This window comes from Misgurnus anguillicaudatus, chromosome 10 (genome assembly GCF_027580225.2).
Source record: "Misgurnus anguillicaudatus chromosome 10, ASM2758022v2, whole genome shotgun sequence".
NCBI classification, from domain to species: Eukaryota; Metazoa; Chordata; class Actinopteri; order Cypriniformes; family Cobitidae; genus Misgurnus; species Misgurnus anguillicaudatus.
The window spans coordinates 18,946,277-18,964,781 of NC_073346.2; the positions used below are offsets into that span (position 1 = coordinate 18,946,277).

At 39.0% G+C, this 18,505-nt stretch overlaps 2 protein-coding genes across 6 annotated transcripts in view; both read right to left on the minus strand.

Moving 5' to 3' along the window:
• cicb (capicua transcriptional repressor b) overlaps nt 1-11,407 on the minus strand; it is a 36,952-nt gene extending 25,545 nt beyond the window's left edge. The window contains exons 1-2 of one of the 4 annotated variants that reach the window (XM_055209855.2): nt 11,168-11,407; nt 714-4,530 (exon numbers count right to left, since the gene is read on the minus strand). In XM_055209855.2, coding sequence (XP_055065830.2) covers nt 714-4,428 — 3,715 coding nt within the window. In that variant the 5' untranslated portion in view covers nt 4,429-4,530; nt 11,168-11,407. Of the gene's footprint in view, nt 1-713; nt 4,531-10,453; nt 10,591-10,620; nt 10,834-11,167 lie in introns of those variants that run through there. The other 3 variants (XM_055209852.2, XM_055209853.2, XM_055209854.2) reach the window with 3 other exon arrangements.
• Nucleotides 11,408-14,366: 2,959 nt separating this feature from the next.
• Nucleotides 14,367-18,505, minus strand: part of erfl3 (Ets2 repressor factor like 3) — a 52,496-nt gene continuing 48,357 nt past the window's right edge. For both annotated transcript variants that reach the window (XM_055209903.2, XM_055209902.2), the window contains one exon: nt 14,367-18,492. In XM_055209903.2, the coding sequence (XP_055065878.2) occupies nt 17,896-18,492 (597 nt within the window). In that variant the 3' untranslated portion in view covers nt 14,367-17,895. The remainder of the gene's footprint in view (nt 18,493-18,505) is intronic.

Here is an 18,505-nt window from a genome sequence, read left to right on the forward strand (position 1 = left end):
TGGATGTATTTGTTCTTTAAAACAAAAGGCCTGACAGGTAAACAGGTTATTCTTTATTATTCTTAAGTTTTGCATAATGCATTTTTCTCCCTTTTCTGACAAATTCAGTTTCACCTCTTCAGAATGTGCAGCACCGCAGGGGATTATGTTTGAGAGATGTGTATTGAAATATTTAAACTTTATGATTTTAATGACTTATTTTGAAATTAAAAACACTGAATACTTAAAAATGATTGGGGTGAATGTAATATAATTGTTTTGTGCTCAACGCTGCATTGTAACAAAATGTTGATCTCACAGTCCCTTATTTATATTATCCTTAGCATTGTCTCAACTGTTACCATATGGTTTGCATTTATACAAAGCATGTTATTTCCTTCATGCTTTAAATGGATGTCAAGCTTTTCAGTATTGATTTGTCTAACAATTCGTACTCACCAATGCTCATACTTCAAAGAAGTCATTCAAAAAATCATGAGTCTACAATGTATATTCATCGTCTAAATGACATGGAATCTGCTTTGACATTTGTGATGAAATGACCAAAACTAGAAAAAGACGTATGCTTGCTTTCCTAAATGTATTTATTTAAACTTTTATTGAATGGCATGTTCTTTTATGTTGGTAACATCAAACCAAAACAACAATCTGCCTAGAGGAACACAATTGGAATACTGGCATTTGCATTAAATGTAAATATAGAATTCTCTTACCAGTTCCAGGTCGCCCCATGATGATTTCTTTACATGGCACAGGGTGCAGGGTCTCTGTGGGAAGTATGAGTGGCAGCAAAGCAGTGGGAGCAGGATGACAAGGGACAGGCTGCTGCACCATCACTGGACCACTCTTATCCTGTCCTCCTCCACAATCTGCACCAATGAGACCAGGCCCTGGGGCAGGGCTAGGCACTGAAATGCAGGCCAAGGTGGCGCTGGAATGCGTAGGTAGACCTGCAGGGTTTGGGTTTAGAATGGAAGAGGTAGTAGACACTAGAACAAGAGTTGAGGAGGGGTTTTGCAGTAAGACTGGTCCATTAGTGGAAGAAGCGTTAATTGGTACAGGAACCTGTAATCCTGTCATTGACTGTACACCATTTTGGTTATTTTCTGTGGAAATGGTCCTGTCCACCTCTGCAACTCTAGCCAGTGGAAGTTCTGTAAACTTTATTAGAGGAACCTCGGGATTTCTCACTATTACCGGAGAATCTCTCAAAGGTTGCTGAGAGACTGTACACTGTGAACCTGACTCTACGATCAAGGGTGAAGCTGGTGGGGAAGAGGCAGTGGTTGAAGGAAGTCTTTGTGGGAGTGTGACAGTAGTTGTTTGAGGAGTGATAATGCAGACATTTGTTACAAGAGAAGGATCATGGCTGATTTGTTCCTGATCAGGTTTGGCACATTCCTGTGAAAGTGAAGTTGGGGGAGGTGGGGCATCCGTCCTGCGTCTGCCCGGGCTCATGGGTACAGTGAAAGTTAGACTGGTGTGGAAGGATGGCACAATACCAGACAAGTGTCTGTCCTTTTCCCTCTCTAGACCTCCTGTTCCATGTTTTGCAGCACAACTGTTTGTACCGCTGGGCTGTCTGTGGCGGCGGGGAGGCAGAACTGGTGAGGCAGTGATGGGGCTGAAGTTTGCAGGGCGAAAACCAAAAAGTGGTGAAGGAGATGGAGAAGGTGTAGGTGAGAATGGGGACTGATTGGAAATTGGTGAGAATGAGGGTGTTACAGACCTTGAGCTGCCCAGGGATACCAGCATAGTTGCAGCTTCGCACTCATCAAAGTCAAAGCGAGAGAAATCCTGAGGAAGCAGTGATGGCAATCCAAGACGTGGGCGAGAGTCAGTACCTCGGCTGCTTGTTTCACTGCTGTCCCGTGAAGTCTCATCCCAATCAAATTCACTGCTAGCACGACCCCGCAGATCTGAAGGGGTGACAGTCCCTGAGCTGCTCCCTCCACCACCTCCAATCCCTCTCTCTCCGGCTGCTCCCTCCATTTCTTTGGTACGCATGGACAGATGGCGAGAACAGTAACCACGACGTTGGGACTCTTTCATGCAACCTTCCCGTGAACACAAGCGCCTCCACTGTTTCCCGTTGAACTTCTTACGGATTCCATTAGGCGTACAGACCACATCACCTTTTTTGTATTTCTGTTGGTTAGCTGACAAAGGTGTTCTTGATCTTGAGGAAGAAGCAGAAGATGAGGCAGAACTCCCTGGAATGGGGGTGGAGGTCTGTGACTGTGTAGGAGTCTTTTCCAGAGGTGTCAAAGACCCCCTAGAGTTAGGGGAAGGAGGCACAGAGGGTGGCATATGATGAGAGATCCCTCCATCAGACCCTAAAATTACAGGTAAAGGGGCTGGCTGTGGACTTCCTAAAGATGTCCCAGAGGTGCCTCGCATCACTGTAATGGGACTTGGATACCCAGGAGGTTTGGAAAGAATGTGTCTGTGGTTATTAGGCCCACTTTTTGGCTCCCCTGAGACTAAGGGTCCTCCAACTCGAAGAGGTGTCATGTTAAGCTGTAAAACTTCCATGTCCACCTCTGGGGTCTGCAATTGTTTTCGCTCATGCTCTCTTTCTCTAATTCTTTCTCTATTCCCTGTTTCCTCACACACTTTCCTAGCTGCTATACTAAAAATATTTTTTGCTACCATCACAACTGCTGGTGAAGTGGAAGATGAAAGATGTGTGCTTTCATAGCGATGAACCCCTGGAGATGGGAATCTGCAGTTTTCCCTGAGAGGACCCGCAGTTTCCAATCCCTCACTTAACTGACATAGCTCCCTCTCCACTTCCATCTCCTCCATGTGCTCTCTTTCCTCTCGCTCTTTCTCTCTCATAACCCCATCCCATGGTGGAACAAGGAGCCGCAGGTTTTGGCGGGCCACCCAAACAGTCTGATTACTTGATGTCTGTTGTGACTCCTTACTGGTGCACTTCTCTTTCTTTTGCTCCGGCTCCTCCTGTAAAAGCACCATGTAGGGGAATGCAACAGCTGAATGAGAGTCTACCTGAGCCACCACACCTTCTCTGAAGCACTCTTTACCTTTATCTCCTCTGTAAGGCACACAAACACGCGTCCCAACCTCCACAAGTTCATTTCCTGGGGGTGGGGCGTCTAAAATGAGGTCAATGGGTTGGTGTGGGCGACTAACTAATGTATGATATGGATATGAGAGCAGCATTCTCTCCCCATTAACCTGCAACTCTACATTCAACTGCTCTTTATTGGACCCACGCACCACACCGCAAAAAAATACACATTCCTTGTTTAGGGTCCCGCCTTCTTTTTCATTAGTTCTTGGACGTCTACGTGCAAGCACTCTTTGGTTTTTCAGTCCTTTAGCTAGTGCTTCTGATATTGCTGCAGATCCTCTCTGTGCGTTCTGTTGGTCAGGCAGGGTTGAATTGTTAGGCAGCAGTCTTTCTGATCCCCTTACATGACTCCCTGAATTTTGTTGCACGCCGGAGGGCTCTAGCACCTCTAGATCCAGAGAGTGTTCACTGGCTGTGTCTGTAGATGATGAACGCACAGAATTTGGGGCTTGCTCCCCATATCCATCTGCCTCTGCAGTTTGCACAACCTTCTCTCCTGCAGATGCCACCTTGCTTTTCATTAAATTACCCATAGCTTCATTTTCTTTCTGAGATTCTGTGCTTGCAATTTTCCCTATTTCTTTACTGCTATTTCTACTTATTTCCAGATCAGAACTCTCTGTTTTAACCAAATCCGTTACAGTACTGTTCTGAGGAATTGAGGAGTGTGAGGAACCTAGATGGTTGCTATAAAGAGTGTGTGAGGGAAAGTCAGGGGTTAAACTGATGGGAGAGATAATGGAAGCCTGATGTTCATACATGTATTTCTTCTTGGGCACCCTGGCTTTAAAAGTGGCTGTTTTTCGACTGGAGAGTGTTGTGGTAGTGTGGTTGGCACTGAAAGAGTTGCTTTTATTTAAACCACTGGCTATAGAGTTTGTATTTTGTGTGCTGCTTGCATGTTGGTTGCTACCTTTACTGATTGTGCTAGAAGAGTTTTGTGTATCTGTGTTAGATATGTCTGTGCTATTACTGTATACATTTTCATGTGCATTGCTGGCTATCTTAATTGAGTCTGTATTTTCTGCTAAATTCTTCGTGATAATGTTCCTTGGGCTCTTTGCCTTATTTACTATAACTATGTTTTCCTCGGCTTTTGATGTTCCCATTGTTCTTTCTCTTATTTGTTCTCTAAGCCCATCCCTGTTTGGGATGTTGTTACTCTTGATTTGCTTGTCCTGAGCGCTGTCTGCTTTAGATGTTTGTTTCTGGGGTGAAAGTGCAGGCTGTGTTGTTCTTGAATGTCCATCAAGCTTGCTGGCACGTTTTCTCGCTCCTTTTGCTCTTGCTGATAAAGGAGAGCGTCCTCTCTGTTTCTTTGGTGGCCTCATTTTTTCGTTTCGGCAACTTTAGGATATGTCTCCAATTTGCTGTCCTTCTGTCTTTTAATAGGCTCTTTTGAGGTTGTTTGTACTGCTTTTTCTCACAACAACCTGAAACAAGAAGAAAAATGAATCAGTAAAAGACAAATCTGAGAAATTTTCACACACCTGACCTGTTAAAATACAATAATTGTGAATATACTACTTAATAGATATTTAAAAAAAAAAAAACACATTACAAAATGTGAAATTGTGAAGTCATCATAAAAAATAATTATACAAAAATAATTTATCATGTCATTTGACCCATGCATAAATTCAAAGATTTTCCTAACTATCAAAGCAACTAATAAACCACCTTTATGTTTTGCAAGGCCAGAGGTTATCCACCTTCCTCAACCATATTTATAGGCAACACAGAATTCAATTCTCACTGGCCAACGATGTTAGTTTGCATATTTTCATATGCATATTGCATATTTACATATTTACATAAAAAATAAAAATACATAGAAAAGCAAGGAAATAAAAAACCTGTTCTGTGTCCACATTAAACAGATTGACAAACTTGTTTGCAAACAGATTATTGTGGACTCAAAGCCAGCATTAAGCTTATATTTAATGATACAGACTTAAAAATTAAAAGTTTTACAAAAACATTTTACAAAATGTGATGCATATGAATCATCTAAATTTAAAAAAAAATGGAATGTCAATGAAAAGGTGAAACACATAGAGCACAGGGTACATATAGAAAGTAAGAAAAAAAAGAAAAACAAAAGCAAGCTGTGCATCAAACAGAATATAAAAACATCTTTACACTCAGGAAACCTTCAGAAAAGAAGTTGTCTCTCTACAATACACTGGACAGAAGTCATTTTTGCAAGTGACTTGATCAATGTGCAAGTCTTCTATTTGTTTATATGCATCTGTGTTTTTCTTTCCCATCCTTATGATAGTACAAACAAAAATACATACTATTTTAGTATCCACTGTCCCGCTGCTTTACACAAACATGAGTAAAATCTTAAATTAAATTTATCAATACTCATAAATTCATTTAAACTCCAACAAATGTATAAATTCACAGATTTCCTCCCATAAACATGCTATCCACCAGTCACTACCTACTCACCAGTCTTTATTCATTCATAGATGAACACATGTGTAAAAACACACAAAATGTCTCACTCTCTCTTTACTATTACACACTTCCACCCACTCACAAAAGATGTGTTAACAGACAATCCCTTACAAAGAAAACAGGCACAGGAATTTTCTTTGAGAGATGGCCCTAAAATTGAAGATTTGAAGGAATTACGTAATTCCAAGACTAAGAACAACTGCTTTATAAGTATCAATACTCTATCCTGAAATTTTGGATGGATTTTTTTAAAGTGTTCACAGCATGTTCTTGTGGAAACTCCTTAAAAAATTGAGGAGCTCAGATGCAAAAGCCGCTAAATGTCACCTTCATTAAAGAAAGGAGATAATAATATTAACCACGTATTATACGTTCATCAAATTCTTTCGCTTCAAATCCACTTAACCCCAGCCTCAGGCCAGTCTGAAATACCTGTTTGTTGTCAGAATCCATTAAATGCCTGTTATGTATATTTTTTTCATTTGACAAGTAAGCATGTCAGATGCACTTACTGTAGCAGGTTTTGCATCCAAGTTCTTCAATTTTAGTTGCTTAGATGCATCAGAACCAATCATGAGTCAGCGTATCCTCTATCAACAATCCGGGCACAATAAATTCCACTAGTATCAGTTATGTAACTACTGGTGAATTTACGTTTGTCTGTTTGTCTGACAGCTGTTTCTTTCTTCAGTGAATTTTAATATCCTTCCTGTCTTCCCTACATTCACTTGAAGTCGAAATGAAATTGAAATGAAAAACTTCATTTGTTTTGGAATACTGTGGTCTTTTTTTATGAATGACTTATCTGTGGGCTTATTTTTAAAAATTCATCATAATCTTAAATCAAAAATGCAAATCTTCTCCCCTCCTCGAAACGATCTCTCTTTACTTCCGGGCATATGGTAGGGCAGGTGGGCGGGGTCCGGGAAAAGATCGCAGTGATTAGAAATTAGCAACACGAAACAAGTTCAAACAATCCAATCGATTCTAGCGAATGAATTTAAGTCAAGCCCTACCTTTTTTCATTTCATAAGCCGTTTCACTCAGATAAACGTCACCACAGGGAAAATAAGACAATCGCTGCTTCCGTTGCATGGCGACTTTAATGGCCATTGTTATAACCAAAAGGTGTGTTTTCATTTGGACAGGAAGGTCTAAAAAATGTAGTATTAATGACTCACTTTAATTTCCTGTTTGGTGTGAAATAGTTTTATAACAATAATCACAGATAAGAGAAATACTAGCAAAATGTTAACTATAAATAACCACAAATGCGTCCTATGCTCATTAGCAAAATATACCAAAATCAGCCCAAAAGACTTTTATGACTTTCTTTCCAAAAACAACTATTTTCATTTGTGTTGCATGCTTTATTTGAACTTAAAGTGTGTCAGCAACAAGATGTTACAGTCACACACACATGAAAAAACAAAAACATGCAACAGAAGAAAGTCAAGTGGCATATATCGCTCGAACATAACGGTTTCATAAAACTCTCTGGTTTAGGTTCAGTCACACAGTGTATTGCAATGTGGTTACATTATCAGTTGCTATTTGATTATAATCATAGTTAACTACTGTATGTACAACATTTTGGATTAAATTAACCAAATCAAGTAACAATAATAGTCAGAAAAAAACATTTTTATGTGAAATTAAAAGTGAAGACTACAAAATATATAGCCTGTTAAATATATATTTTCTGTAAATGCATGACAGCTTTTTCAAAATTGTTGGTTATATATATATATATATATATATGCGCACAAATATAACTGATCTAACCCTTAAATTTGCCTTAAGTAATTTGTTAATAGCTGAATATTTTTTCAAATTATAACATGATCAGAAGTCATGTATCACAGCAATTTAGAATATGTCATGATCACCTTGTTTGCCATGAAGCTAAAACATTGTTTAAATGTGTTGCCAAGTTTACATACAAATCCCTGCTTCTAAAAATTCCTACTCAGGAAACTGAAACACCACGAGCGACGTCAAACAGCACAACCCACAATCTTGAAAATGTGATTTGTTTAATCTATAAATCAAGCAAACCACAAAATCCCTATTATACTTGAACCACTGATAATTGACAGGAAATTACATTGATTATTAAATATAAAGCTATAACCTAGCTGTAGTTTTATCTGTGGTATCATTCGTAATTTCACAAAGATGAAGTTTGCTTTTCAAATATGCATCCACTAGATTAAATGCCCTTGCTTGAACACTTGCCAAGTTGACAGTGATACTAGATACCAATACAATTACTTCAGTACTTCTCCACAACTAAAATGTAACTTTGCTATTCATTTACTGGATGTCATTCAGCTGTCAAGAAGTAAATAATATACGTTTCCTTTGTAAAAAGTATTACATGTCATGTCTCAATTTATTATTGATTCAAGGTGGCACCTATTTAAAACTTGTATGCTGTAAAAGCTATCCAATGTTCTTTGATATTTAGTATATAAGAGTTATCAAATAATAAGTGATCAAAATAATTAGTTATATACCGCTGTACAGTATGCTTGATTATTAACACACTCTTAACAGGTTATTATTATTATTTATTTATTTTTTGTAACACTTTACGGTTGTATTTGTTAATATTAGTAAATTAACTAACACTAACAACCAATAAACAATATAGTTTTAATAATTTATTAATTCTTTTTAACGTTAATGTCAGTACAGTTATTAGTTAGTTCATAGTGCATTACAACATTCAATGTATTAGTAAATGCTAATATTAACATGAACTAAGATTAATAAATGCTTTAGGAGTGTTGTTCATTGATAGTTAATGTTTGATTATGCATTTATTATGCATTAACTATTGTAAAGTGTTACCAATTTTTTAAACCTTGAGGAATTTAATTTGTGCGGCATGCAAAACTCACACATTTCAGCCAACGTCTCCTTCATGTGACTGTGGCAGGTCTATTCTTATGAATATGACTATATCTGGTCAATTAAAGTCTTTTGGATATTAGCATGATACCTTTATTAAAGGTACAAATAAAGCAAGTGAAACATCAGCCGTATGACAGAAGTCCAATACTGGAATGTGATTTCAGTTGATGGCTCTGGGTATAAAACATGCCATCCTTAATCAGGGCAACAACTAAAACCCTGAACACATTACAACCTTATTCTATTTAAAACAACAGAAACACACTGACAAATAGATGAGACTGTCATTATATCACTTTATACTAAAAGGTCAAATTATTTACTTGAGAAATATTAAAAGATACTTCTTTTTTATATATCTAACAAAAGCGTTTTTTCTTTTTCGATTATAGTCATTACCTTACAAAGCATATACATTTATTAAGGTGAATTAAATGAGCCAGAACATAATTCAGTTCACCCTGGATAAAATGTGATAACACTAAATTAAATATTGGTCTTGAGGACAGTTTTATTAAAACTGATATGGCAGAATTATTATAATTTTTTATTCAAAACCTACATGTCTACGTGCGTCACAAAGCAATGGAAAGCTCAAACACACCACAAGATCAAACATACGCATACACACGCTTCTCACAGCGCACAGTTGTCATTACATTGAAGCAACTGATTGCATATAAGACTTTGCTCAAACCGTAAGGCAACCGAAAATCTCAACGTCTACTGATGTGCAAACAAAAAGTAACAAAAAGGGGGACATGGATTGACACATAGTTGTGATGCCAGTATGCCAGCCTGTCACACTGCACAGATTTAATTGGAGAATAAGTCTTATAGTGCACTGCCTCGCCGCAGTGTTACGAAGCAACATAAACAAAAACCCAACAAAAACCCAACACATGCAGTGTAACATGCCATACACCACAATGCGATTTTTAAAAATAAAGCATCTGCCCACTCCATGCAACACATTGCATATCCACACAGATCCTGTTATGGATGACGTGCTAATTCACAGATTGCTCTCCAAATGTGCATTCGGGGGCATGCAGGAGGGTGCAGGGCTGCAGCAGTGCAGTGCCGTGCAGCTCGTGGGCATGCATGGGTGCTATGACTTCCTTCCCAAACCCGACCGTTTCCCACGAAATTACCTGCTTTATTTGGACATAAAGTGGGTCACCAAGGGGATGTTACAGTCACAAACATGAAACAGCAAAAACATGCAATACAAAAAAAGTCAAGAGACAGGGAGACCAGGGACACACGACGCACTCTTTAAAGATCAGCTGCCAAACACTTCACACACTTGAAAAAGCCTCTCCAAGAGTCCTCGGACACTTCGAAATCGGTGCCTAAACATTTTACTGGCTGTGTTCTGCAAGTGTGTACCAAGTGCGTGCCAGCCATCAAGCTGTTTCGACGCTGAAGCAGTACATGGACTGAATGACGTAGGTCCAATGCTGCCCAAAACAACATCCTACCTATCCTTTAACAATCCACCACATCAGTCACATCGGAATCATATTATTCACAAATATGAAAAGACCCAAAAGAGCAAAGGTCCTCAGTTGTACATACCATTTGCAAAACCATGCATAGTTGACCTGATAAAAAAACATAAATTGATGGATGTTTTCAATGCAGACAATCATTATGTATACAGCAAAGTGTATGAATTGCAGAGAGCACATGCAATTCTGAAAATAACAGATCTGACAAAATCTTACAATAAGGAGGATAAAAAAATAAAAAAATAAATAAATAACTGGTGCCAGCACAGAAGCTCTGCTCAAGAAGGCCGTGAATTATACTTTTAAAATAATGCTTAATCAAATACACACAATTATTTGTAAGAAAAACTGCAGTTCGTATTAAATACTATTAGATACAGCCTATACAGACGTATTCCGAAAATATACAGACTATGCGGTGGGTCGTTACAATAATGCACAAGACTGAAAATCATACCGTCAGACTGCGCACGAAACCCGCCGGTGTAGTTCGAGTACTCGCAGCGCTTCACAATGTCACGCGAGTAGTACTATGCCAAGGACTCGCAACAGCCGGGGTTACGATACACAATGGCCTTACTAGAGAGTAAAAGAAAGCTTTAAAACGTGTAAAAACACACTTACGCCGACGTGCAGAAACACTACGCATAGGTTGTTCGTGTCAATAAGGACGTACGCGCGGCAAAAGTTGCAAATGATCCACCGTCATGCGCCGTTCTAGTAGGTCACGGGAAAGTGTGCAGATGACAGCGCGTGAAGTAAGTCCAAGTATCGCTTATTGAGTGAAGCATTCGTTTGTTTGTTTTTACATTGGCGCCGTGACGTTATTATTGGGTAGTGCAATCCTTCCTCGAGCTCAACTCGCGTAATCCTGCCAGTGCGTAACGCGCGTAAGTGCCAATTTGCTCTGCTCAAGTTGCTCAAACTCGTGTCATTCAGTCCAAACATTTCAAGACGAAATGACTTGTTAAGTTATTGAAACGCTTGGTTTGAACAGTCTTTAAAACATTTGATAAAGTTTAACTCTGCATCCCCACCCCCTCCCTTTTTCTTGCTTCTTCCTTGATATTTATTTTAGTCAGCGATGACTTTTGCATAAAACACATCCGACTGTAGAATACGATGTGTCATTAGTATTAACAGTGGACCCAGCTGGTTGATAACAACTCACCAAAAACAGCAAAAATACGTGCTAACCGATGGATTTACGGGGCAAATTGCAGATGGGCTCTCCCGTTTAGTCCGAAGTGGCGTGCGACGTCCGTCCATGTCTTCTTTCTGTCGGGAATTTTACTTTCTGTCGGTCCTCCGTTAAACATCTTTGCCCCCCTCCCAACAGCAACTCAGACAGGGATTAAAAACTATATGAATCCTTTTTCACTACAGTCACAAAATGGTGAATGAACCACTAACAGCTGGCCCGCCTGACCAATCAGAGCGCGCTGACAGATACAGTAACCTATGGATGTGACAGCACAAACTAAGAGGCGTTTCTCAGCGGCAAATTCCCTTTGATTGACGTGTCCTGTCGACGAATCACGTTGGAAAAGACAGCAAGCCGGTTCACACTCCAAAAGTTACAGTACCCAATGAGAGCGCTGGGAACCATAGGAACAGGCCGGGGGCGGGCACTAGGGTAGTGTTCAAGATGCGCTGGCCAATAACGCAATACTAGTCTTCGCTCCCCAAATAAAAGTGCATGTTTACCACAAACAGTTTTATATTTCCCATGAAATGTCTAAGTTAAACACACCGTACAATTTTGTGTTAATACTGTCTATAAAATACATTTACTCGAATATCTAAAATAGAGTTTAAAGTTGAAAATTAGATTAAATGGGGGATCTAAAAAAAATGCATGGGTATGTCTCCGACCGAGCATTTCACTTTTCCACTACTACACTTGTAAATACGGGAACCTTCTACGACGGACACTGTTGACTTTCTCGCGTACAATTTTTTTCCCCACTCTGCCTCTCTTTTCTCTCAGCAACAGCCCCTCACCTCGTGCGCAAGAGCCAATCACCGTGGCCCATCCGGCTGTATCTAACGTATGTGCCGTTTCACCACGCCCCTTCCATACAATCCTTGTAGGATTCAGGGGTGACGTCATCAGGTCGCTGTGCGATTGGCCAGAAGGAGAGCGTCGACGAGCCAATGATCAAACTCAGCGATGAAGTCATCAACCATGTTGCCACCAGCTGGATGGTAGGGGCGTGGCCTGACGTACTCACATAACCCCATGCTTGATGCGTAGTAGGACAACAACATACTAGTGACTGATGAAGGCAATTTAAACTACTGTTCCATGACACACTGCAAAAAAAGGAGTGTACTTTTTTTTAATAAAGAAATTAATAAAATATATAAAAAATGATATATTGTTTAAAATATTCAAATATTGTTTAAAAAGCAAATATTACCCCTTGTCGTTGCGTGTTTACTTTAGCTGAATATGGCCAGTCATATTTCACACCTTTTGGTGCATATAAGCGAAAGAAAAACCATAAAGATGTCGTTACATAATCGCTGTTGTAGACACAATCAGATACTACGCACCATCCTAAAATTATAAAAGCAATGCACAGCGACACCTGTTGGTTTCATTTTAAAATGCATTTAAACTATCCACACACCACAACAGAGAATAGGCTGTACTAAATTTAGGAAAAACTTTACCAAGGAAAAACTTAAAATTCACTAAAAAAGTACTAGAACTTGCACTACTCAAGTAGCTGTCTGCTTACAAAAGATGGTCATGCAAATTTGAAGTGTCTGTCCTCCCTCATTAACACTTCTTCCACTCCCCAGAGCCCTGACCTTTGACCTGACCCCTACCATGATGACGACCTCTTTTATTTGGCTCTGTAATGCAGTGCCAATCAATTGTCATACGTCCATCCCTCTACCATACTCTCCCACTGCGCAAGAGTAAACTGCATTCCCTCATCTAGCTCCATGAAATGATTGTGGTGATAAAAGAAATCAAAGAGGAACGACAGACAGAGTATGTGACAAAAACAAAACATGACAGAGATGATGAGATGAACCAGAGGCAGAAATGTGATCAGATTTAAATCACATAACCCACTTTTTTAACCAGAGTTGTTTTATGCAGCATGTGCTTATACTTACTGTAATGAATAGACAGAGCTGATGATGATTTATGATATTTATTTATTAATGGATTAACTTCTTATAGGACAAAAGTTAGCTTTTGTTTGTATGCTCAATAAGATGTTGAAATATAAGTAGTATGGATTAAAAAGGAATACATAAGTCTGTTTAAAATTTAAATCTTTGAACCTGATTTAATTATAAAACAGTTATATATGGACATATATAGAGATATAGAAAAGAAATGTATGCAATTTGGCAAACGCCTTTATCCAATGCGACTTACATTGCATTCAAGCTGAACTGTGTTTTATTAGTATGAGTATTGCATGATCTATGCAAGTGGTTCTCAAACTGGGGGGCCGCAAGATAACCAGGGGGGCCCCAGCTTTATGACATTTTATAAAATACATTAATTTATCATGAATTCTGTGTAATAAAACCTAAAAAAAATAAGGCTACTAACCAACAGCACTACTTTGTATACTTTAATATGTTTTGTCTAATTAAAATGTTACGTTTAGAACAAAATTGTCATAAATTTACTTTGGGGAGCCGCAAAGGAATGCACCGTACACAAGGGGGGCCGCACGCTAAAAAAGTTTGAGAACCACTAACCTATGCACAGCTAACACAATGCTCAATCAACTGAGCTATATGAACATATAAGAACATATTTATTGCTCTTCAGTGAACATTACACATATGTGCAATGGCTATATGCAACAAAATCACAATAGTAAAACATTTGTTTCATTTATTGATGTAAGCGAGGCTGTGAACCTTTATTCAATGCTAAGTTTTGTATTATTATGATATTTCTAGTTGATGAAGAACTAAATCTAGATCATTTACCTCTAAATTAATAAAAATATTAATTTATAATTAGCAGTATTGCATTAAATATAATTAATACAAGTAACAGAAGTCAATAGTATGTGTGTGCAAAATTATTTTTAAGATGTTTCTAAAATAAATGTAAATGATGTAAACGCTTGTAATTCTACTCTTTAGACAGCAGAGGTCAGTCTTAAAGAATATATGCGAGATACATCAACAGGCTGTCTACAGTACTCAATGTCTTTACAGCACTTTGGTAAGTGCGAAATGTTTAAAATGTCTCATTACTTTGCATTAAAAATTGTATTTATTTAGTTTATACATATATAGACTTTTATAGTTTACCTATTATAAAAAGAAGAAATCACTTGTTTGGTGTAAAGAGTCTCAAAAGTAACCCAGAAAGAATCAGATGGCTTTTAACCAGTTTAATTGACCCTGATTACATTTTAATTACAATTCTGAAAGAACACAAAAATGAATAAAGGAGGAATTAAAATGTTACATCATGGTATTAAAACCTGTTATTATGAGTTATGGAACCACAGAAATAAAATCTGAGATAGAAAGTGAGAAAGATAGAGACTTTTACACAATAAAACAATACACAATATATCTTTTTTTAAAATCATACAATCCCCCAATGAAAAAAATTTACAAGAGCAAGAAATAAGTAACACTACAAAATAACAATTACATGACATGACTCGAGTTCAAATTATACGCCCGATCCTCCCCAGAATGCCCTTCCTCCATCTGGTATCTGTCCGTATCTCCGCCCATATTAAAGACACAGTTTTACGTTAATTTACATATTTTAAATGTTACACTAGACACACTGTTGCTCAGTGGGAAGGCATGGGTGGAGGGAAATATTCTTTTACAGTAATGTATACAATGTTATCATGACTACAATGTGAGCAAAAACAAATTTGAACAAAAATAATAACAACTAATAATAATTATGATTAACAGCAACGACAAAAAAACAAAACTGGAGCAACTTGAGTGGAAAAAACAAACGACATGATGTTGGTTTAAAAGAGTAACATCCTGGGATAACCTGTCACAGCACCCTAAATGAATGGGCTGCTGCACCCATCTCAAATTAAACACCACCCCTAACATAAAGAGGTATACCGGGCGTCAAAAACAAGTGCACCATGGGTAAAGACCAAATAATGTCCAATAATTCATTAGAAAGTAGGAGGGGATCTTTTAACATAATCAAATCTGGTTGAAGAGGGAGTAAGGCAGCTAGAAAGGAGAAGGTTGACATTCGGTTAACATTAACAGTCCGATTCTGTCAAACGTATCATTATAGCTATCCGAGACACTGAGATAACTTTTCCTGTCACTGGGAAACCATTGCACCTCACTTGATGTCACTTTGCTTTCATTCCTGTGGTCAGTCCTCCATGAGGCTTTAGTGCACACAGATTGATGAGGTTCATGAAGCAAATACCTCTTGGATGTGGACTGACATACAGCCTGTCAAAATCTCTTTCACTCGATCACACACGCGCACACACACATATATACACACACGAGCACACAGACATCAGTTGTGGCAGTAAGAACAGGATGTCGGGGAAGTGCATGCTGGTTAAGAACCCAATGTGCCGCAGAATCTGTGGTGCGAATTCTCCAGCTTTGTTAAAAGTTTTGTCTAATTCTGCCTTTCGCTCTTCTACCCTACAATTTTTAAATAGTTAAAAAGCAACATTTTTTTCCCTCACCCAAAAAAACATCCCTGAGGAGAGGAGTCAACTTTCCCCTCCAATCCAAAACGCTCTGAAATTGATACATCTGTTAATGCAAGTCCTGTTTACAGTATGGTTAACACATATTATATATAAAGGTATATTAAGTGTATACTGGTCTTTTAATGTTATTTTCCCTTAATCTTTTATGACATGCTAATATAACAAGGCATAGGAGGCAGTGTGTATGTGTGTACGTGTGTAAAGGAGTGACTTTTAAGATCTTTAAGTTTTTTATAGAGGGTATGCATTGACGTCACTTTTCCACGTGACCACGCCGGAGCATGCCCTGTTGAGTGGCAAACGTTTAACAAAATGGCTAGTTTTCATAGCAGCTGCTGCGAAAATGCCAGTAAAACTGACTATTATCAGCTTAAATTGAATTTAGTTGGACTTGATAGCAGAGGTGGACAATACTTAGTTACATTAGTTACATTTTCCAAGCATCTGTGCTTTATTATAGTGTTTGTATTGGGAAAAATTTTACTTCACTACATTCTAAAGCATATAATCATACTGTGTAACATTGCATATTAAAATTTATTTAATACCTAATTACATAAAATTGTGTACTTTTACTTGAGAAAAAGTACGTTCATGTACTTCAATATTAAATGTAAAACAAAAACTTGTAGGTATGAAATGTAATTTTTATGATAATTTGCTTTGGAATGTGTTTTCCAAAAGAAAAACACGGATAAAATACAAATACTTGAAAAAATACTTTTAAGTAGAAAGTAAAACCTCTGCTTGATAGTGACCCTAGCAACTTGTCAACCCACCTGTGATCTGTGGATGTTGGCATGAATGATCAATTTACTTCTTCTTTCGGTGTTTTTTGGCAGTCTGTAAAACGATAGCTCAGAAATCTTGTTCATTTGTTAGTACAGTCTAGCTTTTTCCCATTTAGACGCGTTTTCGCTGATTTCACACTGTACACGAATGCTGCCGCTCTGTCTTTTGCCACTCAGTGGGCGTAATCGCAGTCACTTTCGCCGAAGGTGACGTCACATGCATACCCTCTATTGAACCGCTGATTTTTTTATTTCACCCAGCTCGCAATAAGATCTCATAGTGGTCCTGACTCCTGAGTCAGATCTGCTATCGACTAAAAGACCATGTATGATAAACCAAGATGAGAAAGGGTACAAGCAAGATTCTTAAATGCATCAACAGTTAATTTATAGTATCACTGTACATGCGTTATGTGTGTAATGCTGGTTAAGGACTGACACCTCAGCTGATTCAACGTCTAAGAAAGTTTAAGAGATTTAAAAGTGTAGTCTCTGAACGGTGTTTTTTGCATCACGGCAATGAAATTCAGGTATGGTCCCAGAGAAGAAGAGCACATGACTTCAGTAAAACAATTAAATGTGAGCTGGTTTGGATAAAACGGAGGATGGACAGATCCTGAGAACACAGCTAGACACATGCATTCACACTCGGACACACGTTTTCTGCACAAATGCTCAGTTGTGACATACAGTTTCAACAATCTGTTCAGGCTTCATACAGGGAACAAGGAAGGGATTATATCTGTATGTGTGTGTGTGCGTGCAAGTGTGTGTTGGGGATTTGTCCCTGAGGGTTCTGACTTTTGACCAGGCTGGTTTTAAAACAGTGTCTTTCTGTTTGCGAGAGAAAGTTTGTGACTTCTGTGCATTTGTATACGACCACATCATATCATGACATGATCATGTCACTGAGGAAAATAATGCTGGGCAGCTGAAAAATTAAGATCAAACCCCTTAAACCATTCTAGTTAAGCTAGTCTTCCTTGAACTCTCTCTCTCTTTCTCTCTTTCTTTGATTTTGAGGGATAGGCTCACAGGCACTTTGCAAAATAAAATTCTCTTTTAAAAATATAAAATTTTCTTTAGTGCCAAAAGTTAAAGTTCATGACTCCTGAGGGTCACTGGGGCACATGGGTGAATTCATTCCACATCATTGTTATACTGAGATGCACTGTATGTACGTGTGCTGGCAAGACCCTGGGCTAAATTCGAGTGACACAGGGAGGAACAGGGTTTAAGCAGGGGTCAGTGTAGCTATGCTATAGCAGATGTGTGTGTCAGTATCATTGTCCAGAAAGCCATTTGTCAGTATCAGCAGTCCTTGATCTACAAAGTTTCACGCAAAGAGTCCATCAGCAGTGTTGCGCATTGACAGTCGTTGCGTATCAGCAGTCCTTGTTTTCCAGTGACAGCTGCGCGGTGGCGCGGTGGAGCTCAGCGCTGACCCGGTGGTGAGCGAGAGGAGGAGGGCTCTCTGCCTCTCCACTTCCACTCCCGCTCTCCTCCGCCTCTCCGTTCCTCCGCTCTTCTCCTCTCACTTTCTTGTCCTCTGCCTCCTCCATGTGCTGGTCCTGGTCCCAGCGCCGTTTGAACCTGAGCTTCAGCGGGATACACTGGGATGGCGTTTGCGGGAGCGCGCCGGACCCTGGCTGAGTGTCTGCGGGTTCTAAGGGCTCGCTCTTCACAAAGGTGTTGCCGCGCCGACCATCACCTGAGAAAGAGGCGGGTGGGATGAAAAAGGGTGGAGGGGCAGGGGTTTTGAACACCTCCTCCTCTAAGTCATCATCTGGGTGGGCGTCAGTGCCGTTGGGCTGTTGGTGCTTTTGGCTTTGAGGATGATGATTGTGGTGGTGATGATGATGATGTTTATGAAAGCGAGGAGGGAAAACGTCAAACTCTTCGTCTCTTTCATCAGGCTCATCATCACTTATGTCAGTCACTTCAACCTCCTCCTCTGATTCAATGTCAGATATGGGCTCAACCTGTATAGAGAGA